This window comes from Scomber scombrus, chromosome 23, assembly GCF_963691925.1.
Source record: "Scomber scombrus chromosome 23, fScoSco1.1, whole genome shotgun sequence".
NCBI classification, from domain to species: domain Eukaryota; kingdom Metazoa; phylum Chordata; class Actinopteri; order Scombriformes; family Scombridae; genus Scomber; species Scomber scombrus.
Genome location: NC_084992.1, coordinates 4,394,623 through 4,420,294, shown reverse-complemented (window position 1 = coordinate 4,420,294; position 25,672 = coordinate 4,394,623). Strand labels below are relative to the sequence as shown.

The 25,672-nt window shown below is 40.6% G+C and overlaps 1 protein-coding gene across 1 annotated transcript; it reads right to left on the bottom strand.

The window, feature by feature from the left end:
- Window positions 1–9,537: 9,537 nt before the first annotated feature.
- On the bottom strand, window positions 9,538–15,144 carry LOC134006234 (trypsin-1-like). The gene is made up of 6 exons (XM_062445322.1): window positions 15,087–15,144; window positions 14,371–14,391; window positions 13,037–13,199; window positions 11,463–11,716; window positions 11,201–11,343; window positions 9,538–9,978 (listed from the first exon to the last, which is right to left on the bottom strand). Exons 1-6 carry the CDS (start codon window positions 15,142–15,144, stop codon window positions 9,538–9,540), a joined length of 1,080 nt encoding a protein of 359 aa, XP_062301306.1.
- Between the last annotated feature and the right edge of the window lie 10,528 nt (window positions 15,145–25,672).

Here is a 25,672-nt window from a genome sequence, read left to right as displayed (position 1 = left end):
GAAATGTAATTTTCTGACAACTAAGTGATGTGAGCAGCTCGTCTGTAGAAGAATAAGCTTCAGGTTCCCAAATAATCTGAGTTGAATTCTCCTTTTTTAAAAGAAATATCCTTTTTTTCCTTTAACCTTTGTGTCGTCCTCCTGGGTCAAATTTACCCCGTCTGTTTTATGTTTCTTCCTTCCTTCCTTCCTTCCTTCCTTCCTTCCTTCCTTCCTTCCTTCCTCCCATCCTTCTTTCCTTCCTTCCTCCCTTTCTTCCTTCCTCCCTCTCTCCTTCTTTCCTTCCTTCCTTTCCTTCATACCTTCCTTATTTCCTTTCCTTCCTCCCTCCCTCCTTCTTTCCTTCCCTCCTTCCTTCCTTCCTTCCTTCCTTCCTCCCATCTTTCTTTCCTTCCTTCCTCCCTCCCTTTCTTTCTTCTTCCCTCTCTCCTTCTTTTCTTCCTTCCTTTCCTTTCATTCCTACCTTCCTTATTTCCTTTCCTTCCTCCCTCCCTCCTTCTTTCCTTCCCTCCTTCCTTCCTTCCTCCCTTTCCTTCCTCCCTTCCTTCTTTCCTCCCTCCCTACTTCTCTCTTTCTTTCCTCCCCCCTATCTTCCTCCCTTCCTTCTTTCCTCTGTCCTTCCTTACTTCCTTTCCTTCCTCCCTTCCTTCTTTCCTTTCCTCCCTTTTTCCTCCCTCCTTCCTTCCCTCTTTCCTTCCTCCCTCCTTTCCTTCCTTCTTCTTTCCTCCTTACTCCCTTCCTCCCTCCTTTCCTTCATTCTTCCACCCTTCCTACCTTGACTCGAGGACAACAGGAGGGTTAAAGTCTATGGTCGGTGGTGGTGTGTAGTATAAACAGTAATGTGCAAAAGTTTTAGGCCTTTAAAACAGCAGCAGTTCTCCTCTGTACACCTGCACACATTTTTACTTCTGTGGATATAAGCTGTCTCAGTCTCTTCATGTTAATCCCAGACTGACTCCATGATGTTGTAATCAGGGCTCCGTGGGGACCTAAAACCATCTGCTGCACGACTCCTTGTTCTTCTTGTTGATGAAGACAGTTCTTTATGACTCTTTAAGGCTGCTGGGACTAATCGGACGCTTCCCTGATGGTGTTGCATTATGGAGAAGAAGCTAAAGATCTAAGGGGCCTAAGCCAACTTTCCTTTCATCATTATTCTAATTTAGCATTGCATAATATCGGGGGACACTTACATCAAAGTATTGACCATTTATAGTAAAATGTTAAACAGTTAGATTTGGTGGGAAAAGATTTTGAGAGAGCTCCAAATATTCAGATATAAGCAGTAGATAGAAATGTGCATTAAATTTAATTTTATTTTGCAAATCTTATGTGCTACATTAAGATAGAAAACTAAAGCTATTGTTTGTCTTCCCTACTATTGCTTTATCTTTCTTTTCTGGCTTTCTGTTTCTTTTCATAATGTAACAACTGTAATACAATAAAATATGTTCTTGAACCGCTAAAACCCTTGCTCTACTTTTGGAGCCACGGTTGGCTCCAAATCATTGGAACAATAAAAACAAGTTTGCATGTTGACGTTGGCTTTTAGCCACAGTACAGCCAGAAATAACTAAGAAAAAGACAATTGACAAAGTGCCAAATTGAGCTGAAGTGATAATGTTAGGCTTTCCACTTTGCGGGGCGAGATATTGATAAGATTCTTTATAAAGTAAAGGAGGAGGAGAGAAGGAGGAAAATGGACAAAAGATATGTTGGCTACCTTGAAAAAAAGTTGAATAAGAGTTAGAGAGAAAGAGATTTGAAAGTATAACAAGAGTAAATCCTCTGATTCTTTCCTTCTTTACCTCTAATCTGTTCATCTCTACATACATGAGTTCTTTCCACATGCAATAATTGACATTTTTTCAGTATTTCATTGGGACTCACCTTCATGCCTTCTCCTCTTTTTATATTAACTAATTCCACCCCCCCCCCCACCCCCCCCATCCAACCACTCAATCCACATTTTCTTCCCCCCTGTTAATTACAGTTTTATCATTCCATTTTCCTCCACCTCTTCTTTATCTTTTAGATTTCTTCTCTTCTCCTTGTCCACACTCTCGCCTCTGCTTCCTTTTCAAACTGTCTCTACTCCCTCTCTCTCTCTCTCTCTCTCTCTCTCTCTCTCTCTCTCTCTCTCTCTCTCTCTCTCATCAGACGTGTCCTCCTCTTACCTCTGTGCGGCTAAAACAATTTGACATTATGTTGGGGGCCGTTCGAGCAGGAATTTGATTATCTTCGTCGTAAAAATGGAGCCGCGTTAGCAAGAAAGAAGAAAACCTCCCAGACGGTCATTTCAATTTCACATGGCGAAGGGAAATGAGAGAGGAAAAAGATTAGATGGGTATCGTTTAATTCCTGATTTCTCTGGAATTTGTCTCATGTTCCTGGAAGTTTAATTTCATATAACTGCTAGAGACGGAGGATTGTGAGAAATACAGAAGAAATGAGTGTGAGTTTTATGGTTTTGTGTGTTAGACGTATCGCTAGGCTACCAATCCAGAGTCTGAATGCTCCAAATTTGTTAAAAACTAGCTTCCCTCCTGTTGCTTTTTCTATCTTTTGTGGCTTTCTGTTTCTTGTCATAATATAACACCTGTAATACAATAATATATGTTCTTGAACCACCAAAACCCTTGCTCTGCATTCGGAGCCACAGTTGGCTCAAAAATCATTAACGGAGTCACGTTGGAACAAAAACAACATGTTTGCATGCTGACGTTAACATTAACCCTCCTGTTTGTCCTCGAGTCAAGGAAGGAAGGAAGGAAGGGAAGGAAGGAATGATGGACGGAAGTAAGGAAGGAAGGAAGGAAGGAAGGAAAGAATGAATGATGGAAGGAAGGAAGGAGGGAAGGAAGGAAAGAAGGAAGAAAAGGAGAAAGGGAAGAAAGGAAAGAAGGAAGGGAGGGAAGGCTGAAGGAAGGAAGGAAGGAAGGAAGGAAGGAAGGAAGGAAGAAAAGGAGGAAGGAAGGAAAGGAGGAAGGAAGGAAGGAAGGGAGGGGGAAAGGAAGGAACGGAGGGAAGGAAGGAAGGAAGGAAGGGAGGGAGGAAAGGAAGGAAGGAGGGAAGGAAGGAGGGAAGGAAGGAGGGAAGAAAGCAAGGAAGGAAGGAGGGAGGAATGACAGACGGAAGGAAGGAGGGAAGAAAGGAAGGAAGAAAAGGAGGGAGGAAGGAAGGGAGGGAGGAAGGACAGACGGAAGGAAGGAAGGGAGGAAAGAAGGAACAGTCAAAACAGACAGGGTCAATTTGACCTGGGAGGACGACACAAAGGTTAAGGAGTTTTTTGTTGTTGTTTTTTAAACAAAAATCATGCAAACATATTCCAGTAGAGCGCCAGAATAAAAAATACAGATCCAGAGATGTGCATGTTATGTAAAAGAACCAGGTTTTCCTCTGAGAACACATTCACAGACGTCAAATATGAAACTTAAAACCAAACTACCTTTGAAGTCTGAAATCAAACCTGTGTCATTTTCCTCCCCTGACAACTTTTCTACCCATAAATTCTTAGCAGCAGATTTTTCTCTCATTACAAGCATCAAACCCACATTACAAAGGTTTGACACTGCAGCTTCATTTTTAGCGTTAAAAGGCTGCCATCCGTGTGAATGAATCTTCTATAAATATCGGTTTAAGTAGGAAATTAAATTCTGGATTACGGATTAAATCCTTTATTTTCTTTCAGTTGATCCGTCGTCTCCATCCTGTAATCTTCTCCTTCTAAAAAAAAAAAAAAAAACAGACTGCTAAAATCGTCCGTTTCCTCTTTCTAGAAAAAGGTTTCCAACAGATTTAGCTCTTTATCTGAACTGTCTGTCATTCCTTCACATCCCCTCCCCCTCTCTTCAGCTTTCTGCATTTAAAGCCAGAAGTGGAGGATGTTTGTAAGGATTTAAATAACACACACACACACACACACACACATACACAAACAGTACTTGATAATCCTTCCATTATTCCTTAAAAATATCCACTCGAACATTATTAGCTTAGTAACAATTTCACTTTTTAATACCCTAAAATTAAGGAATAACCTCCTCTGGTGAAAATCACTTAAACAAACAAGCAAAGGATAAAACATCATTTAGATGTGGCACGAGTTAATTTAGTTTGGTTTATTTTGGTCATTAAACTCAAAAACACATGTATAAATAAAATAAATAAGCACAAGGAAAGGAAAGAAGGGAGGAAGGAGGAAAGGACGGAGGAAAGAAGGAAGGTAGGAGGGAGGGAGGAAGGAGGGAGGGAGGGAGAAAGGAAAAGAGGAAGGGAGGAAGGAAGGGGGAGGAAAGAAAGAGAGAAGGAGGGAGGAAGGAAAGGAAGGAGGGAGGAAGGACAGAAGCAAGGAAGAAAGGGGGATGGAGGAAGGAAAGAAGGAAGGAAGGAACAGTCAAAACAGACGTGGTCAATTTGACCCGGGAAGACGACACAAAGGTTAAATGAAGGTAATGGATATGGCAAAAATGTACTCCTTTTAACTGATTTACGTCTTTACTTTGAATTGGTTGTACTCTTTGTAATACTCTAGCGCTTTTGAAGGAGTCAGCGTGGCAGCATCAGTTCTGCAGTTGGTTTTCCTTGCAGCTCTTTAATCACACTGAGTTTCTGTGTTTGTCTGAGGCTCATTAGACAAAGCCGACTACTCGTGATCGTTCCTGTGTCTCCCTCTGTGTTGTGAGTGTGTGTTTCTGCTAATGCACGCCCGTTGTTTTCCAAATACGCATCACTTCTTGCATCATTTGTCTCGCCGTTTGTCACCGAGAAACACAAACAAACACGACCGCTTCAGCTGAGTGACAGCAGCTTGAGAAATAACACCGCCTGTATGTAGCAATCATTGTTTTACACCAAGAGAGATTGATATATTTATAACTACCATTTGAAAATATCAAGTTAACTTAAAATTTATTTTCTGATTCTAAATCTCCATCCTACGACGTTGAGAAAGAAGGAACCAAGGAAGGAAAGAAGGAAGCAAGCAAGGAAGGAAGGAAGGAAGGAAGGACGGACGGAAGGAAGGAAGGAAGGAAAGAAGGAAGGAAGGAGGGAAGGAAGGAAGGAAAGAAGGAAGGAAGGAGGGAAGGAAGAAAGGAAGGAAGGAAGGAAGGGAGGAAGGAAGGAAGGAAGAAAGGAAGAGAGGAAAGAAGGAAGGAAGGACAGAAGGAAGGAAGGAAGGAAGGACAGAAGGAAGGAAGGAAGGAAGGAAGGACAGATGGAGGGAACATTTTACCTAACAGCTGAAAATATTGGTTAGAAAATTAGAAAAGTCATCAAATGTAATAAGTTACATTACTTTGATGAAGTAATAGTTACATTACTTATTACATTTTAAATAGAGTGACTAGTAATCTGTAATCTATTACATTTATAAAGTAACCTTCCCATGAATAAAAGTCCTGCTGTTTGAAACATAGAAACTATGACTTATTTATAACTGTTTGGTGTTGATTTGGCTCGGCAGTAAAACAACATGGACGTTGATGAAATAAGACATGCTGACATGACCTGAGGAAAACAAACACGAGAAGTGGGGAAGGATGTTGGTAAAAAAAAAAAGAAGAAGGAAAGAGGTAAATATAAAGGTGAAAACATAAAACTGTCCTGTTGTTTTTCTTGGTTTTTGTGTATTTATGTCATTGCTTTGTTCATTTAAGCCTCTCACTGAGCATTCAAACAAAAAACTAAATTAATGAGAAAACTGTGATTATGCTGCATCATGACTACTAAAGATTACATTTTTTGATGATTAGGCCCCTGTCATAAATCATTGTATAAATAATATGAGGCAAATGTTCAGTTTTCCAAGTGTTTCTTGCTGTTTTTAAAGATTGAAACCCACAGATCTCAGTGTCTAAGAGATCACATTTGTGGATTAAAAGTATGAAAATGACCAACAAATGCTTTGCTGGTCAGACTTCAGTCAAGCGCTTCCTACAGAGGCTCGATGCTTTGGTGACATACAGCGCACCATCCGAGTCAGGAGGCTCGATAACAAACTGTTTGATGCCTAGGGCTTTTATGATCCAGATCTGACAGCCGTCTGCGATGGAAAAACTACTGAGGAAGAAGAAGATAGATCGAACACAAGAAGAAGGCTGGGATGGGGAGTAGACGATAGAAGGAAGAGGAAACAGATAAGCAGCAGGACAGTTTAACAGTGATGATAAACATTAAGTATAGAGCAAATATTTAAAAGGTGTTTCTAATATTTTGTCCACTCCGTATACATACATACAATGAATGGAGCAAAATATTAGGAACACCTTTTGCAGGACTGCATTCGCTTGTATAGGTGTATCTAATATCTTTCTAATCCCCTTCAAAGTACTCGCTAATTCTTTTAAAGTGAAGTGTTTTTACTGCTTTTAATCCCCAAGTCTGTTTGTTTCTGCAGAAAATTCAGTTCTGAAGGAATTAAAAACTCATTATCAATGACGACAACGACTCCCATGATGCCACGTTACTTCACAATGTCTCCAAACTCCGACTTTTGTTATCATTTTAATTGTGAGACCCCTAGTGGCAGAAATTAGGTATTGCGCTAAAAGTTATACAAGACATGGCTTTGCTACCGAATAATGTGTGGAAATAAAGCCTTTTATAAAACTGGCTCTTCTGCCTTGAAGCCACACACACACACACACACACACACACACACACAAACCACTCATTTGCACCAAAGTAGGGCAGCCACAAGTTGATTCTCTCAGATGGACGTCCAGAATTTGGGATTCTTGCCTTTTGTGTGGCGGTGTGTTCGAGTGCATCCCACTTGAAAGGAAACATCTGTCTCTCAACTTTTTTCAGAAACATGAGTTAAAGCCTGCAGGTTTTTCATCTCTATGGGTGTTTGTTCATGTTGAACAAGGATGGGAAGGTTACTTTATAAATATAATAGATTACATATTACTAGTTACTGTATTTAAAATGTAATAAGTAATGTAAATATTTCAATTACTTCATCAAAGTAATGTAACTTATTACATTTGATGACTTTTCAGATTTTCTAACCAATGTTTTCAGCTGTTAGGGTAAATGTTCCCTCCATCTGTCCTTCCTTCCTTCATTCCTTCCTTCCCTCCTTCCTTCCTTCCTCCTTTCCTTCCTTCCTTCCTATCTTCCTTCCTTCCTTCCTCCCTCCCTCCCTTCCTTCCTTTCTCTATCCCTTCCTTATTTCCTTCCTTCCTTCCTAACCTCCTTCCCTCCTTTCTAACCTCCTGCCTTCCTTCCTTCCTTCCTCCTTTTCTTCCTTCCTTTCCTCCTTCCTTCCTTCCTTCCTTCCTTCCTTCCTTCCTTCCTCCCTTCCTTCCTATTTTCCTTCCTCCCTCCCTCCCTCCCTCCCTCCCTCCCTCCCTCCCTCCCTCCCTCCCTCCCTCCCTCCCTCCCTTCCTTCCTTCCTCCCTCCCTCCCTTCCTTCCTTCCTTCCTTCCTTCCTTCCTTCCTTAGATCTAAGATCAGCTGTTAGGGTAAATGTTCCCATTAAGCACCAAAATCTCTCATTTGAAAATGTATTCATTAGTTCATGTAGATTTTGGAATATAAAATAAAGATATTTGATGAATAAAGTGGGTTTAATTGGTACTGTACTGTGACTCCATTTAAGTCCATGTCATGATTTATTTATAAAATACATACAAAATATTGATTTCAAATAATTAAAAACATCAATATATGTATTCAGTAACATGTTAAATATTTAATCTTAAAGGTGTGACTTCAGATGTAACCTCCTTTGTAATCATCAACATTTTCATCAGTAACTGTAACAGATTACAGTTACATTTATTTTGTATTTAAATTAAGTATCTAGTTACTCCTCAACGCTGCATATCAGTAGTACCAGTCCGCTTCAATATCGACTTCTGGCTTTCATTCAGTGACGGTTCAACAGTCTCGGGGTTGAAATCAATCACAGAACAGGCAGAAGTGCCAATTTCTCCACCGGCAGCAGCAGAAAATAGACCAGAATGCAATTTAACCACAAGACGGGGAAACGAACGGCAATCACACAAACAACCTGAGTGATCGTGAACTGGGAGTCGGCCAGCTAGAGTATATTACTGCTGATTGAAAACAGTAAGTGCACGTGATTTCATTTTGGGATGCTGGAAGGAATCCTGGGAAATGTAGGAAATGATGTATAGGGGTTTAGAAAATGTCATGAAAGAAATCTTTTAATACTGACCTGAATAAGAACAATGTTGTCCTCCCGGGTCAAATTGACCCCATCTCTTTTGACTGTTCCTTTTTTCCTCCCTCTTTCTTTAATTTTTTCTTCCCCTCCTTCCCTCTTTCTTTGCTCCCTCCTCCTTCCGAACTTCTTTCCTCACTTCCTTCCTTTCTTCATTCCTTCCTTCCTCCTTTCCTTCTCTCCTTACTTCCTTCCTCTTTTCTTCCCTCCTTACTCCTTTCTTTCATTCCTTCCTCTCTCCCTCCCTCCCCTCCTTACTCCTTTTCTTTCTTCCTTCCTTCCTCCTTCCTTTCCTTCCATCCTTTCTTCCTTCCTCCCTCCCTCCTTACTCCTTTCTTTCCTTCCTTCTTTCTTTCCTCCTTCCTTCCTCCTTCCCTCCTTACTCCTTTTCCTTCCTTCCTTCCTTCCTTCCTTCCTTCCTTCCTTCCCTCTCTCCCTCCCTCATGCCTTACTCCTTTCCTACCTTCCTTACTCCCTCCCTCCTTCCTCCTGTCCTTCCTTGACCTGAGGACAACAGGAGGGTTAAATATAATGACTCTACCATCATCACACAGCCAAGTCAGGCCCATAATCTGTAAATCTTTACACCAATATCAAGAATGACAGACACAATGTCCCATTTATAGCTCTTTATTGCAGTAAAGTTGCAGGTTAGGCTTCATACATTCACATATGTCCACATACAGATATTTCCCTGAGGAGCTGGTGAAGACAGAACCACATTTAAAGAGGTTTAAATATTTAATTTATGTTTGTCAAGTGGTCAGAAAAAATACCCTAAAAGCTAATTTTTGCCCCCATCTGCAGGCAGCTTTGTGTGCATTTACAGTTTGTTCTGCTGCCCCCAAGTGGCCAAAAGTAGGTAATTACAGCTACTTTGAATTATAGTATTATTATCTTTTGATTTCAAAACTCGGTATCCCAAATTTCTTCACAAGACATCATTAAAGTTCAATGTTAATGTATTGCATGTTAATTGTCATGCCTCAGACTTTACATCAGCCCAACCATCTGCAAATTGAATCAAACCCGAACATCGAATTATTGAGTTTTTAAGGACAAAATAAAGATTTCAAATTTGAACATGAATCAACGGCAGACAATCAAAGACAAATAATCAAAGACAAATTAAATAATCAATCATACTAAACCATTTGTGACTATAATACCAATTACATTCCATTAAAAAACAAGTTTGATTAGCTTAAAAAAAACTAAAAATAATGTGCCAGCTTTTTTTTTTACATTCATACTTCCTTCATTTCAGTTGATTTTTTAGCGCTACCTTTAAGAACACGAGTTAAAACATCTCAAAATGCCCATGCTTTTACATTTTCATGTTACTCGCTACCAGCCAGAGCCCAGAGTGACAGAACGAGAGCGCAGAGTGAGATGAAGTGATTGAAGTGGGAGAAGTGCATCACGCTTTCACCACTGCCAAAAATACTGCCATCCTCAGTAGTGAAGTGGTGGTAGTCGTCGGTGGTGAAGTGGTGGTAGTCGTCGGTGGTGAAGTGGTGGTAGTCGTCGGTGGTGAAGTGTGGTGTGAAGGTAGGTTTCACACAGGTGAAGTTTGCGTCGGTGTCATTGCCAGAAGATTGGAAGAAAACAAAGCCTGTTGTGTTACTTTGGGTGTGGTTGCTGATCCAGTCCTCGTACTGGGACACGCGGGCGTAGACTCCAGGCTTCATAGCCACGGCACAGCCGTAACCAAAACTTACAACTCCACTCTGGATCCAGATTTGGCCCATTTTGGTCACCATTGGTCCCCCTGAGTCTCCCTGTGGAAAGAGATTGTTGATAGTTTTTTTGAGACAGATGTTCTCTTTTGTTGGAAGACCAATCTCAAAAACGTCCGTTCTGCTAAGGCATGAATCCTACTATACTCTTTCTCATGAATGTCTAGTGTCAGTGGAAAAGTTTGAAATTAAAGCGTTATTTTAATCAATAAAATGGGAAATGTACTTATTTTGCACATCTGACGATTATGATATTTCTGTTGTATTATCTCTGTGCGTTCAGTATATGCATAGCTCTGTGATTTGATGAATATATATAACTTATTTTCCTCTATATATAAACTATTTTCCCTACAATATTTAACTTATTTTCTTTTCAGTACTTTATTAGTTAGATGCAAACCTGCATTTGTTGTGCTTGTACTTGTACTACGTGCAAAGACAACAAAGTTTACTCTAATCTAATGTGTTCAGCACAAAAACTGGAAACCATGGGAACCGGTTATCCTCCATATGAACTATTACATCAACGAAAACTAACAAAATACATTATATTGGTTAACAACCTTTTTTTTTCCCACAACAAAAACAAGACAGAAACTAAATTAAAAGAACAACAGTTAATAATGAGAGTATTACAATTTTCAATGACTACAGAATCACATGAATGGATATATAAACCAATATGTTTCTTTCAAGCAGTATCCAAAGATCTGGACGCATCTGTCCTAATGACTAAAAAAGTATCAGACATCGCTCAGACATATTTCGGAAAGTAAAATTAATATTCAGCTCCTTCAAGTGGTAATGTTAGTCCATAAATTACACTAATGAAATCATCTCGTAATTTAGTTATCTACTAAATTAGTTAGCCAGCTATCCAAAGGGAATACTAGATGGTTTGATTAGTCTACCTTACTTATGGACTAACGTTATTAGCCCATAAATTCTACTTGATTAGTTGCATCCACAAAGTCCCACTGAAAATTAAACACAACAATATGCAAAAACAACTGGGACATACAACAAGAACTGGCAGTACACTACACTGATATTCATTGAGGTTAGCTAATATTAATCAATATTATCTAAGGATAGAAGTAGAATAACAATAATCATGAAGTCTATTCTTGTCAAGTGACTGAGACCAAAACTAATTCGTGCTGGATATAAAATATACATTATAAGTGGGATGACCTCTCTCTCACCTATCTGGGAAGACAGTCAAGAAGGGAAATGCACCAACAAAAAAAAAGGTGGTCACCTGACAAGAGTCCTTCCCTCCTTCTTTGTACCCAGCACAGATCATGTTCTTGGTGATTTGGTCATGATAGTAACAATTGCACTCATTGTGTCCTGTTATTGGTACATCCACCTCCTGAAGGATGTCGCCGTTGTTAGAACTATCTAATTGGACAGATTTCAAAAGGTAAGATTCAACCTGGTCTATTAAGAAATCATTTAAGAATCATGTAGTATAAACAGAATGCAATCCTCCATTTTGGCTATACAGTCTGTGAACTTACTTCTAGTGTCACCCCAGCCAGTGACCCAGTTGATTGTCCCGGCGTGGAAAGTGCTGCCTTCTGAGGCCAAGCAGACCGGCTGTATGTAGTCAGTAAAACTCACAGAGTCATTCAGCTTCAGAAGAGCTATGTCGTTGTCGTAGGTCAAGGGGTCGTAGTGCGGATGGGTTATGACCTTAACAACTGCCCGTGACACCTCATTGACGTTGCTACCAGACTGGCTGTGGCGACCAAGGTAGACGACTAGGGACCCTCTGGAAGACACACACAGAAAAGTCAATTCTTCACTGTTTTCTGTTGATATCAAATTGAGTATCAGTTAACTTTCTCAAACTTTAGCCCCCATTTACACCTTTATCTAATATTACCTGGATAAAGACAGCCAATTCACAGAGATATATGTTTATACCTGACACTAATAAACATTCTCACTATCTCGATTTGGCCAGCGGTGTTATCAGATCTCAATATGCGTGTTAGTTGGGGTTAGGGTTAGGGTTAGGCCTGGTGGACTTCAGATCAAGGAAAGAAATGTCAACATCTGAAAAATACATCCACACATGTTTGAGGACGAATGTGATCCAAAATATGAGAGCCGACCATGCGAACAACCCATGGAACAACATAAGCGACAAACTAAGACTCATGACCGGACAACCGTTTGTGGGCATGCATTTGATGAAGCAATGAATCAAGAATGTATTTGTTGTTTGCACTTGCCTGAGATTGGATCACAATTGATACAAATTTTAATATAAGTCTGATCACAATCCAACCACATGTTTGATATCATGGCATTCTGTGTGCATTCACACCTTGCATTTACATACAGTATGGTGTTACTTTTTTATTTGGTATATCCAGATATAGATTGTATGTTATTTCCAAGTGTAAGTGGGATCTTAGCATGTAGTGTTAACTATCAGGAGCTACAGCCTCTATAGTGGAAAGCCTGTTTTCATCCTCAAAAGTACATTTCTAATTAGGTCGTGGTTACTAAATAAATCCGGTTGTGTAATTTAGTGGTGTGGCAGATTTGAAACAATTTTAGCTCTACAGAGGAAAAATAGTCAAGATAATGTGGTAAGTCTAGTTCTTATTCTGCAAGTCATGCTGAGACTTCTTTTTGAGTTGTTGACATAACTTGATGTTGGCATGCAGGTAGTGTTAACAGATGAAATGTAGATGGTTGTAGTCACCTGCCATACGCAGGACCCATTATTCTTACAGATTGTATGATTGGTGACATGTGACAAGAGGCAATGTGTGTGACAGATCTGAATAATAAATCTTAAGAAATATTTTCATTGCCTGTAGAGCAGAGGCAAAAATAACAATACTGCAGGCCAGCATGTGTGGTTTCTGATTGGTATGATAAAAACCCAGCTGATTGTTCAACAATAGTTATTGTAATATTATTTTTATTATTTTATGTGTGTTGCATATAGTGCTTGGCTCTCGTGTGAGCTGTATCTAATAAATGATCTAAGGTAATAGTTGTGTCTCAAAATACAACAGCAGCAAACCAAAAGAATAAAGCTTGAAAAAGGCAACTTATCAGAGTGTTTCCTTACTCATCTATGCAGTGAGCAGCTGTTAGCACCCACTGCTCGTTGATCAGGGAGCCTCCACAATAATGTCTGCCATCAAGATATAAATCGGCCTGCCATGGCCAACTCCCTGGAGACGAATTTTGACCTCCAACAATTCTGGGGTTGAGTGTCGCCTTGCCGCATGCTAACAGGAGAGATGAGAGTTAAACATTGTGCCTAAATGACTAAATATGTCATCTAAAACTGGAAGAACTCAGATTTGGGATAGTTTAAAGCAGCTCATGTTGGCTGGAGGCTGGAAGGTAGGAATTGTTGTCAGTTCACTTTGGATTAAATGACGGACTAATCATAACTCTCATATTCTACATTCCAGACACTCATCTTTTTATTATCTGATGTTGGCATGAACATACCATACAAGTTGGAAACTGGTTTTTATGGCAACTCCTTTTAACGTGGAAACTGCAGTCAGTTCAAGTTAATAAAAATGCAGAGTGGCACTACATTGCTTTGTGATGGGCGCACTTAACTTAAAGTCTATCTTATTTAAAAAGTAAATAATAAATACTTGAGAAATGGCAGCTAGATGTACTTAAAGCAAATTGGCCCCATTTAGAGTATTAGAGCACATTTGACCAACATATATTTTTAAGTAGTCTAATCTATAACAATGCATATTTTATAAACTGGTCACCTTAATAGTAACTAAAGCTATGAAATAAATATATAGTGGAGTTAAAAGTACAATATTTCCCTCTGAATTGTGGTGGAGTAGAAATAAAAAGTGGCATATGTAACAGAGTTTTTGTTGTTTGTTGTTGATTCCACTTGCCTCCAATTACATTTTAGTTTGTACCTGTATTATGAATTCCCATTGGTTGGCAGGCCTGTCCTCAGTTTATAAATTCTGGCTGTGATGTCGGCATAGTGCCAGTATGAGAGGATTGAGCCCATGAGCTGTGCCTTAACATTGCTGTGCCTACGTGACTGACCAGTGGATTTCCATGTTGTATTCAGGCAATAAACAGTCCAAAAGTTGAAGAGTGTCGGTCCATACTTAATACAACACAACGCAGACTGAAGGAGACTGAACAACAGTTACACATACAATGCAAATACTCAAGTAAAGTGCCTCAAAATTGTACATTACACTTAATTTAGAGTGATTTTCTCCAATTATATTTTCTTGTTTATCATTTCAGGTTTGCTAGTTAAAGCTATGTTGTGTAGTAATACTTATGTATAGCTTGTTTTAAGTCTTAAATATTACCCATAATGTGTTTATATATTGCATAACTACCCTAAAATGGCAGGAGGAAGTTAAAGAACTTGTAAAGTAGGTTTTGGATACTTACCAGGCTGCTGTGATTGACAACCTGAAATATGAAACACACACAGAAAAAGAGAGAAATATGTTGTTTAGGGTGTAGCAGATGACATTAACACTTTCATTGTCAACTTCAAGTTTAGGTGTCACTCCCCTTTATTTCTAGTGATGCCTTTCTCACTGTGAATTTGTTTCATAATTGCAAAACAAAAATAAAGTAAACAGGAATCCAAGTGTAATATAGTAGTACTCCAAATGAAGCAGAGTGAAAAGCAACTGATTACATGCACTGACATTAATGGATTTTTGACAGTTTTTACTTATACTTTAGGACATCTGATGAAATTATTTGCTCCTTAAATTCAAAAATGGTAAAAATTTAATTCAGCTATTTTGACCCAGTCAGGAGGAATTTTCCATCTCCTGTTGCTTTGAACCCATTTTCCCATCGCAATACAGCTGTGAGGGGCTGCGAGACAGCTTTCTGACAACAAAAAGGTGTGCATCACTTTAAAGAACATCACTGAGCAGTGAATGGCTAGAGGAGTTTATTCTTATTGAAATGGTTGCTGTCAGGATGCCTTTCATAGTAACCAGATGGAAATATGCTTTACAGAGTAGCTGCTTTTTTTATTTAACTTGAGATGTTTTTAACACAAATAAACTTAAAGAAAAAAGTAGTTGAACTCCTTCTACACTCCCAAGTTACTACTAGTAGAAGTTGGGGAAAAATGTATTTCTTACCTTTGGTTAAAAGAGCGACGACCACAGCGAAACCACACAGAATCTGGTGGAGAGCCATTTTTAACAATGCTTCTTTCACTCTTGTCAAAAACTTTTATAGCTGTATTTCCTTATGCTCAACTCCTCCCATCGTGTCATATCTACCACTAGATACGTATCATTAATTTTTCCTTTCACCGACCGCACCGAGTCACACAACTCAGGGCAAAACAAAAGATGTTCTGCATGTGACTGCAGCATCCGGTCAAACATGATTGTCTTAATGCTTGTGTTTGCGTGCCACATTTGCACGTACACAAATTTGCACAGTAGTTATGAGGAATCAAAGGATCATAATCCTGTATGTTGCAACAATAGAACCAAGGGTTAACCCTAACCCTTGTTAATTGATTGTTGATTTATTGTGTGGATGTTCCCCAGGGGTCCTTACCTAACCCTAACTCTATTTGAACCCATTTCATTTTGAACTGACATGCTTCCTTTGGGGTACATGATATAATATTTCTCCATAACCTCCACTTACAATGCTATGTGAATGATACCCAGCCATAGACTGTATATAAAATGGACGTAACATCCGTGACGTCACCCATTGGTTTGTGGACTGCTGCTTGGAAGTGAATAGTTTCGGATCTGAGCAGCGCCATCTTTAACATTTCAGGTGCATGCTGGGTAAAAAAAAAACACGGGTTCTACTTACATGGGCATCAGGAGGGGCATGAGGCGCCCTCCTGAACCTGTGAACCAATCAACCTTTCAATCAAAACGTAGTCACGCCCTAATGCATACCCTGCTTTATCGTCACATATAAAATCAGGGAGGCCAAAATGTCCCAAATGAACATCATACTGCTTTGAAGAAGGCTTTAAACTAGCGATTGAGACCATAAACACATTTTGAAAACGTTTACTGAGGTTAGAAATCAAGTGAGAAGTTGGTGAATTCTCCATTGACTTGTATAGAGACGGAATTCCTTTTGACACCAAAACGGTCGCCCCCTGGTGGCCTTTTGATAGAATGCAGTTTTAAGTTACATCCGCATTGGCATCATTTCAGAGGACCGGAACTCCCCACGTTAGGCGCAGTGGTACTTATTCTTACTACAATAAAGACTATTATCTATTCTCTTCTCTCTAATAACATAAATCAACCCATTAACAACCAGAAATAGTTACTGCAGATGTGTGAAAGGGGTTAAGTCCATGTTTACAATATATTTAGTGTGCTAATTAAACACAATGAAGGCTAATCCTGATGGAAAAGTCGATAGTTTTGCAGCTAAACCAAAATATCGGACTAATCCAAATTTTGACTACATGCAAATAATGACAAGAACCGTACATTTTGATGTGATTTAGTGTCTTTTTGAGTTTCGGTTTTAATGAATCATTATTATTTAGCCTCTCTTTTCACTTGCAGCCACTTTCGAGACTTTAACAATAGCAACACCTTCTGCCAAACAGTGGTATGTTTTTATATGATACGTAGGAATTTCAATGACCTCGCTGCTAAAGATTTGTTTTAATTAAACCAGTTAGAAATTTCCCATCCCTGCTATTTTTGGCGTTGTACGATAAACTATTATGACGCACACACATTCGGCAGCAGGTGTATTGAGCGGACACGTTTATCTTTAACTCGACTCATCTGTTGCTCTGCTGCAAGATAACAAAGCCCAAAAAAAAGCTTGAATTTCGTGGGAACATTATCAGGCTGTTGTGAAAAATGCTGCATGTGAGTTGAGGAGCGATACCTTTACAGGTGATATGTGAAGGAATGTAGACGGAGCAGGTTTTCACACATGATGAAATGTTTTAGGGTTTTATTGTTTTTTGTTCAGACACACAGGAATGCAGATCTGTGCCAATTAAAAGGTCATCTAGCTCACACAATGTTCTGAGATCAAGACAAAGATTCTAATAATAATTTGACCAGTTTTTCCGAGTTTTTTTTTCGTTTTTTGGAGTATTTTTATTTATCTCAAAAATCTGCCTCCAGGCAGCTGAATGCTCTCATCTCTCTGACTTTGCTTTGCCTTTCCTGCTCACACCTTTCCATTCGAGGCTGCAGAGATGAAGTGACTTGTTGCAGTGTGTGTTGATGGAGGAGGAGGAGGAGGAGGAGGAGGAGGAGGAGGAGGAGGAGGAGGAAGAAGGGTGGATTTCCTTTCCTCATAAGGGATTTCAGGAGGCAGACAAGTGGTTGATCATCTCTGCTACATGAGGCAATCAGGAGCGGAGGACTAACCGATGGCTGTGACCCAACTGCCTCATGCATCAGGGGAACCCGCTGCCACCCTGCTCCTGTTGGGGGGTAAAACACTGCAGTATAATAAAAGATTCTCCCATTTCTCTGCAGCCTGTGCCTCTGTGAGTCTCCATCATCTGTACAATTATTCCTGCTTACACTGTGAGACAATTCAAGTCATGCCTTTGCTTCCCAATTCCTGGCAATTATAAATGTGGAAGATACATCAGCTTTGAAGATAGAAGGTGCCCTTGCAGAGGAGGCGACATTGAAAATAACTGGACTCTCTCACACCTCAGGGTCTGATAAGGATTTTCCTTCCTTCCTTCCTTTCCTTCCTCCCTTCTTTCCTTCCTTCTTCTTTCCTCCCTCCTTTCCCTCCTTCTTCTTCCCTTCCTTCCTCCTTTCCTTCCTCCTTTCCTCCCTTCCTCCCTTCCATAGGGAAGAAAGGAAGGAAGGTAGGAGGGAGGGCGGGAAGGAAAGAAGGACAGAGGAAAGAAGGAAGGTAATGGGGAGGAAAGAAAGAGAGAAGGAGGGAGGGAGGAAAGAAAGAAGGAAGGTAGGAAAGAAGGAACGAAGGAAGGAAGTAAGGAGGGAAGGAAAGAAGGAGGGAGGGAGGAAGGAAGGACAGAAGGAAGGAAGAAAGGGGATGGAGGAAGGAGAGAAGGACAGAAGGGAGGAAGAAAGGAAAGAGAGATGAAGGAAAGAAAGAGAGAAGGAGGGAGGAAGGACAGACGGAAGGAAGGAAGGGAGGAAGGAAGGAACAGTCAAAACAGACGGGGTCAATTGGGCTTTTTTCTTTTCTTTTCATTTTTAAATTACAGGCTAAATCTGGGTTAGTGAAGAAAATGAGACATTCTTACTCTTATTATACCCGTTGTTATTCCCTGCGGACTCTCTGCAAGTCCTTATCTCACCAGCTATACGCAGCATTAAAATGACCTTTTAAGATATCGTTAAATTTTTAAACACATTCACAGAGCGGCCTCTCTGATGATGTATTCATTGGCTCTGCGGCTCCGTCCACAGCATCCATATTCATGCTGCTTGTTTCGATTTGGCGCACACAAACACACACACACACACACACACACACACACACACACACACACACACACACACACACACACACACACACACACACACACACACACACACAATGACTGAGAGCAACAAACAAGCCAAATCCAAGAAGCTCTATTGTTTTGGCTCATCTATTTTCTCTTGTCTTTCCTCTCTCAATCCTTCTTTTCTCAGACAGGGTGAGGTTGCCCTTTCCCTTCTTGTCCAGCTGGGGAATGCTAATGGCAACGCAACGAGGGCCAAGACAATTAGCTAGACACACACACACACACACACACGAGACGTAGACACACACACACACATACACATACATAGTGAAACAAGCATTACACAAAGAGAAACAATTGCAAGTGTCGAGCTTTTGTTTTGCAAAACCTGCAGTTTTCAGTCCAAGAAATAGAGTGAAAGCAAAATAGAAGGAAAGGAAAAGAAGAGGCAGAATGAGGGATGAGGGTGATTGTGTTGATGCTGAGTTGGATTGCGTCACTCCAGCAGACCGACTCCAAACAAGTACTGAACAAAAATATTGGTTTAAGAAATAATGATTTACAAGGAAGGAAGGGAGGAAGAATGAAGGAAAAGAGGGAGGAAGGAAGGAAGGAAGGAAGGGAGGAAGAAGGAAGGAATCAGGGAGGGAGAAAGGAAGGAAAGGAGGAAGGAAGAAGGAAGGAAAGGAGAGAGGAAGGAATGAATGAAGGAAGGAAGGAAGAAAGGAGGGAGGGAGGAAAGAAAGAAAGAGAGAAGGAGGAAGGGAGGGAGGGAGAAAGGAAAAGAGGAATGGAGGAAGGAAGTTAGGGGGAGGAAAGAAAGAGAGAAGGAGGGACGGAGGAAAGAAAGAAGAGAAGAAGGAAAGGAAGGAAAGAAGGAGGGAGGGAGGAAGGAAGGACAGAAGGAAGGGAGGAAAGACAGAGGAAGGAAAGAAAGAGAGAAGGAGGGAGGGAAGAAGGATAGACGGAAGGAAGGAAGGAAGGAACAGTCAAAACAGACGGGGTCAATTTGACCCGGGAGGACGACACAAAGGTTAAGAGCAGAAGAAAGTGTTGGTGAGTTTTATGAATATGGGTGAAACCGGGTTACAGTGATGTAAATTGTTGTTAAACTTTGTCAAAAATCACAAATGCCTCAATTTCTTATACTTACTACTCCAGGAGCATGCTTCACTTTGTCAGAAAGACACAAAATGAATTCTAAATGAGAGTTTGTGTTGAATTACAGGAGCTAAAGGAGCAAAGGTCTAACTCAGCCATGACCTCATGACTTCAGCTCCATTGGGTCAAACAGCCCCGAAAACCTGACTAAGCCTTAAATGGTCTCTCTGTGAGCAATTTACACTGGAATGACTGCGGCGCCATCTTGAAATAGTGTCCAGATCTCTTAATACATCCACTGTATGTTAAGTCGCCCTTTTTGTGGCCATTTGTCTATCTGTATTTTTCATGGATTTAGCTCAGGATAAAGAATGGACACACCAATCATTACGTAGGCAGACAGTGTGTCCATTCTTAATCCCCTCCTCTACAGATCTGATTGGTTGATTCTCCAACTTGTAGAAATGGCACTCCATGGAGGCACAACACCAAACTTATTCAAATCTCTGAATAAATCAGACAAACGGGTGGCGGACTGGAACTAGGCTGTTGGCTGCACTTTAAGCTGTGAAGTGAAATTTATCAAGAGCCAAATCCGTGACTCTGCATGTGGTTTCAAGTTTGAATGATAATGGTCGCTTATCTTCGTTCAATTCATGGATGTTTATAGGCTCAAATAACTGTCCTGAGCTTCAAACTGCAATCCAGAGACTTAAGAAGGGCTTTCACATCTTTATACGACTGTGGAAACAGCCAATTCCCACCCTAGAAAAACCCAAACTGTCCCTTTTATACTCATTCAAACACCGACAGAAGTCTTTAACAGCAGCTGCATCACAGATCTGAGAACTACAGACTGCAAAGCTGCCAGCTCTCAGACAGCCTCCTCTGATTGTGGAAAGCTAACAGAGCGAGAAGCCGTTTCCCAGCCCTCCACTGATCAATAGCTCATATGCAGTTTGGCAGCGCCAGTTCAGATGTTTATCTGCCTGGCCGAATGGGCACAATCTCCAGCAGCATACTTTAATCAGACTGAGTTATTGGGATCTGTGGCTCAGAGTGAACCGGGGGGGGATAAGAGCGCACGCAGGCACGCACACACTCATGCACTAACGTAAGGCAGCCAATCTATCACTTTAATTGATCGAGGGAATAACAGAGGAAGAATGGGCTTGGATGTCTCCAGGCGCGGATGCAGCAGACGTGAAATGTCTGTGTGTTTGTGAGATGATGGCCACTGAATTGGAAAGGAAAATAAGGCAGTAAGCTACAAGTTAGAGGCATTCTTGAACAAAGTAATCCAAGAAAAGGAAAAATACCCCAAATCCTTCAATACTGCTAACTGGGCCCATGTTCTTTTGTCCTGTATTGAAATTCTTACCTTGAATAAATGGCATTTCCAGCAGAATTATACTTATTTTAAATTCCATGTAATGGATTTAAGAGAAAAAGGTACTTCCAAAATCTGCACCTGCATTTCATCTGTTATAAAGTGAGAAAATCCACCGTTCAGAGGCTTCATCCATTTCTGAAGTGGCAGCAGCCTCGAGGGACCGTGATGCAATGAGACGTCTCAATGTTGTCAAGACTCGCTGTTTGTCAACTTGAAGAGCTCGCTCCGCCGTCGCCACTTAGACGTAAAATCCATAGCTTAAGGCAACATCGCATTTAGCATGACTAACCTCTGCATAGCCCTACATGCTTGATAAGAGAAAGTTTTTCTTAAGTGTAGACTTTAATGGTCAAGTTCAATCTGAAGACACAAAATCAATATCCACTTTAACCTTTACCTCAACCCCCCCGTTGCAGGCTGTCACTTTGCCACAGCAGGTTTTTTGTAGAGCAAGGCGGCAAAACGGGGGGATTTTGGATTCAGAGCTGTCATCTGGTCAACCTATTGATCTCTACAAACCTCTAGCGATCAGAACAATAAGTGTCTGAATAAATTCATTAGTACATAATCTACATTTCTTCAAGAAGTCAATATTTCATGATTTGACTAGGGCTTGGTATTGCTTAAAGAATTACAATACCAGTACCAATCCAAGTACCCTTAAAGCTGCAGTCGGTAACTTTGAGGATAGAGAGGACTTAGCGTCAAATTTGAAGAAGTACAACTTTCAGATCCCTCCCTCTCCCTCTCTGCTGCACTCCTGCTCTGCCTCCAAAGTCCCTCCCCCAGAGGAGGCTGACGGGCACGCGACCGTGTTTGCTGTTGTTGGTAACGGAGGTATCGGTAGTTTTGTCCTCGCTGATGGTTGTTGCTGCGCCATTACTTTCTCTACGCTCCTGAAGCCGCTCTCCCGAGCTGAGGAGGAAGGGGGAGGGGGCTGTGTGCGTGAGCAGTGATTGACAGCTGTCAGACACTCCATCAGACACCATCCTGGCTCTGATTGGTTCTTGTTGTCCGGTCGCAGTGGATTCTGGCTATTTGCCAATTTGCAGTAGGAACAGTAGATGGGACAGATTACTAGTTTCATGTAATGCTGTCTTTACATAGTGACAATCTTAGCAAATATGACAAAAAGTTACTTTTATAAGACTTACCAATTGCAGCTTTAAAGTGAAGTTCTGATACCAACTGAGTACTTCATTAGATAACCATTACATATTTAGGTCTTTGTCTTGTATTCGGTGTAACAGGCGTGTAGTGTAGACCCACTTTAGAGCGTTTAGGTGGCATCTTGGCTGCTGAACTGCTAAGCACGCTAACTCAAATTCACCACGACTTCACCACCACAGACGGGTTGTAGCTGCTGTGGCAGTGGACCAATCACATGTTGCATTAAAGAGAAGAACGCTTGTGTTGATTGGCTGTGAGAAGGTCAGTACAAATAGTCATATTTTATAGCTCTGGGTGCAAAAAGGATCATTTGCAGGTATCGTTTGACGGGAGATGTTTTGATACTACTTGGTATCGATTTATTTCAGTCGATACCTCAAAGGAGATTTGTCAAACTAATTTTCATTCAAGGGCCACTTGCAGCCCAATTTGATCTCATGTGGGCCGGACCACTAAAAGGAAGGAAAGACGGAAGGAAAAGAAGGAGGAGAAGGAAGAGAATACAGGAAGGAAAGATGGAAGGAAGAAAGGGAGCAAGGAAAGATGGAAGGAAGGAAGAAAGGGAGCAAGGACAGATGGAAGGAAGAGAAGAGAAGACAAAGAGCAAGGAAGGAAGGAATGATGAAAGGGAAGACAGATGGAAGGAAAGAAGGAAGGAAAAGAAGACAGGAAGGTAAGAAGGGCAGATGGAAGGAAGGAAGGAAAAAAAGACAGAAAGGAAAGATGGAAGGAAGGAAGGAAGGAAGAAAGGAAGGAAGGGAAGAAGGGCAGATGGAAGGAAGGAAAAGAAGACAGGAAGGAAAGATGGAAGGAAGGAAGGAAGGAAGGAAGGAAGGAAGGAAAAGAAGACAGGGAGGAAGAAAGGTAGGAAGGACAGATCGAAGGAAGGAAGGAAAAGAAGAAGGAAACTGGGCCGGGTTGGACCTCTCGGCAGGCTGGTTCTGGCCCACGGGCCGCATGTTTGACACCCCTGCCTTAGAGGTATTGAGTACTGATACCCAGCTTTAGATTTGACCCTGTTTGAGATGCTCAACCACAAGTACTGCATAGTCACATGGTTGTTCTCACATGAAATATTGCAAACCCCCCCACAGAAACAGTTTTATCACACACAAACATGACAAAACAGAAGAAAATAGAGACAAAACACAGGGCTCCTTAAGATTCATGGATGCTGAGTGATTTTTGTGGCTCCACTTGATCTACAGAGCTTCATATCTTTAATTATTTCTCCAAAATTGTCCTTTCAATACTCCAGTAATATTTCATTAACATTGTCATCGTTGAGGTGTAGGTGCTTATTTGTTTTTCCAAGCTTTGTAATATTATAAGCCTCTTATTAACTTAAGTAAGGCGGGGGGGGGGGGGGGGGGGGGGGGGGGGGGCACAATTTGTCATCCAGTTCTCATTATCTTTATTTGCCAACACCTTGAAAGAGACAAATAACTGGTGAAAATGCAACTTCAATAACACAATTACAAGTTGAAATCCATCTTCCTCCTTCAAGTGTTTTCTAATTTTCTTACAGTACCAAGAGACATCTAAAAGGGAAGCTGCTGTAAAACTTTTGTCTCTGTGTGTACCTTATTTTTCTTCTATACTACGGCATATTATCATTAATTTATACTGAATTAGATGTACGTTTTTAGCAGGCTGGGAGCTCCGGTCCTCTGAAATGAGGCCAACGGGGAAGTAACTTAAAACTGCATTCTATCAAAAGGCCACCAGGGGGCGACTGTTTTGGTGTCAAAAGGACTTCCGTCTCTGTACAAGTCAATGGAGAATTCACCAACTTCTCACTTGATTTCTAACCTCAGTAAACGTTTTCAAAATGTGTTTATGGTCTCAATCGCTAGTTTAAAGCCTTCTTCAACGCAGTATGATGTTCATTTGGGAAATTTTGGCCTCCCTGATTTTATATGTGACGATAAAGCAGGGTATGCATTAGGGCGTGGCTACGTCGTGATTGACAGGTTGATTGGTTCACAGGTTCAGGAAGGCGCCTCTTGCTCCTCCTGATGCCCATATAAGTAGAATCCATTTAGTTTTTTTACCCGGCATGCACCGGAAATTTTCAAGATGGCGCTGCTCAGATCCGATACTATTGGCCTCCGAGCAGCAGTCCACAAACCAATGGGTGACGTCACGGATGTTACATCCATTTTATATACAGTCTATGGTCCTGATGCAAGGATGTAACAGGAAAATAGGTCAACAATGCAGGAACGTGGCAGTTATTTTGGTAAACGGTTGAAAGGATGGAGAGGAGCACTGATGTACGTGGTTGGAGTGATCTGAACAGTGGGACTAGCGACTATAAAAATAAACCTGGTGCTTGTCTGACTGATGTAATAGCGGTGTGCGTGGCTCTGTGACCTTATAACAGAAGTGACGTAGACAACAAAATCTGGAAAGGTGTGAACGGCACAATGTATCTCAGCTGTCCACTTCTGATCAGATCACCTGAGATGTGTTAATGTAAAGGTATAAACAGGGTCAATGAGCATCTTCCAAATTACACTCTTTCCTGCTTTGTGTTACCATTCCTCTGCAGCGGCTTAAGCAGAGAGGACCAACCTTTAAAGTTAGCCATTCAGACAGTGGAAGGATTGTTTATGAGCAGTACATTTTTTTGGTAAGACTTAAATAGTGTTTAGGGTCTAATTTGATCCATTTTTACATTTGCGAGAAGAAAAAAAACATGTTTTTGTGTAGCTGACACACGTTTTTGTTGAGTTTTTTTTGACTCATTCATACAAAAAAATTAAAATAAAACTCAAAATATCAAATATACTGTTTATTCACATTGAATATCATTCATTGAAAGCATTATGCTATCCAGTGTTATGTAATGTTGGACCATTATATTATATCTTGTGATTGTAAACATTTTTTCTCCATCAAAAAGCATAAAAACTGAAGAATAAACATTTATCACCAATTTAATAATGACTGATGAGGTATTCATGAATAATTTGAGGTTCTGAAATTACCTATAGAGACTCATTATAAGGCGATAGTGTGAAATGCCCAAATATGAACAGTATGTAAGGGTTAATGCACCGATGGGCTTGTCAGTATTGTTTTAAGATAGACTTGAAAAAAACTGTGAACCTTTCCTTTAAACTACAGCCCCCACTGTGTGATCACCTGTAAAAGCCGGATTTACGTCAGGCTTCAAGAGTTTCACAACTTCTGTCAACATTCCTAATTCAAGGTCCACTTTATTACACAATAAATCTATTAAGTGGCTCTTGAATTATGAATTTTACACCCATTTCAAAAGGATTAATGGACCTGCAAGTCCAACCACTTCAACAAGTGTCTGTTAGTTCACACTCAGAAAGGATTTGCTGCTGAACAAACAGGGACTTCAGAAACTCTCCTGTCCATTAAAAAGGTGTCAAGAGACAAATAAAGCAAATGATCTCGTGTCAAATATTTAAATTTGATCTCAGAGAAGCACTAATCAGACAATTTCTGAGCCTTGAGAGACGTTTAAAGCTCAGTGGAAAAACATGGCGCAACACTGCCATCTAGTGGTTGTTAGAAATATTACACCAAATTTAAATGATGCATTATGTTTGAAATGAAGCTGAAATCAG

What these genes read in the sequence shown, in the direction of transcription:
- LOC134006234 (XM_062445322.1), bottom strand. Translation starts at nt 15,144, where the DNA reads ATGGCTCTCCACCAGATTCTGTGTGGTTTCGCTGTGGTCGTCGCTCTT. An exon ending in TTGTCAATCACAGCAGCCTG is followed by an intron (nt 13,200 to 14,370) that starts GTAAGTATCCAA and finishes CTCTCCTGTTAG; the next exon opens with CATGCGGCAAGGCGACACTC. An exon ending in GCTGCTCACTGCATAGATGA is followed by an intron (nt 11,717 to 13,036) that starts GTAAGGAAACAC and finishes TGTGTCTTCCAG; the next exon opens with AGGGTCCCTAGTCGTCTACC.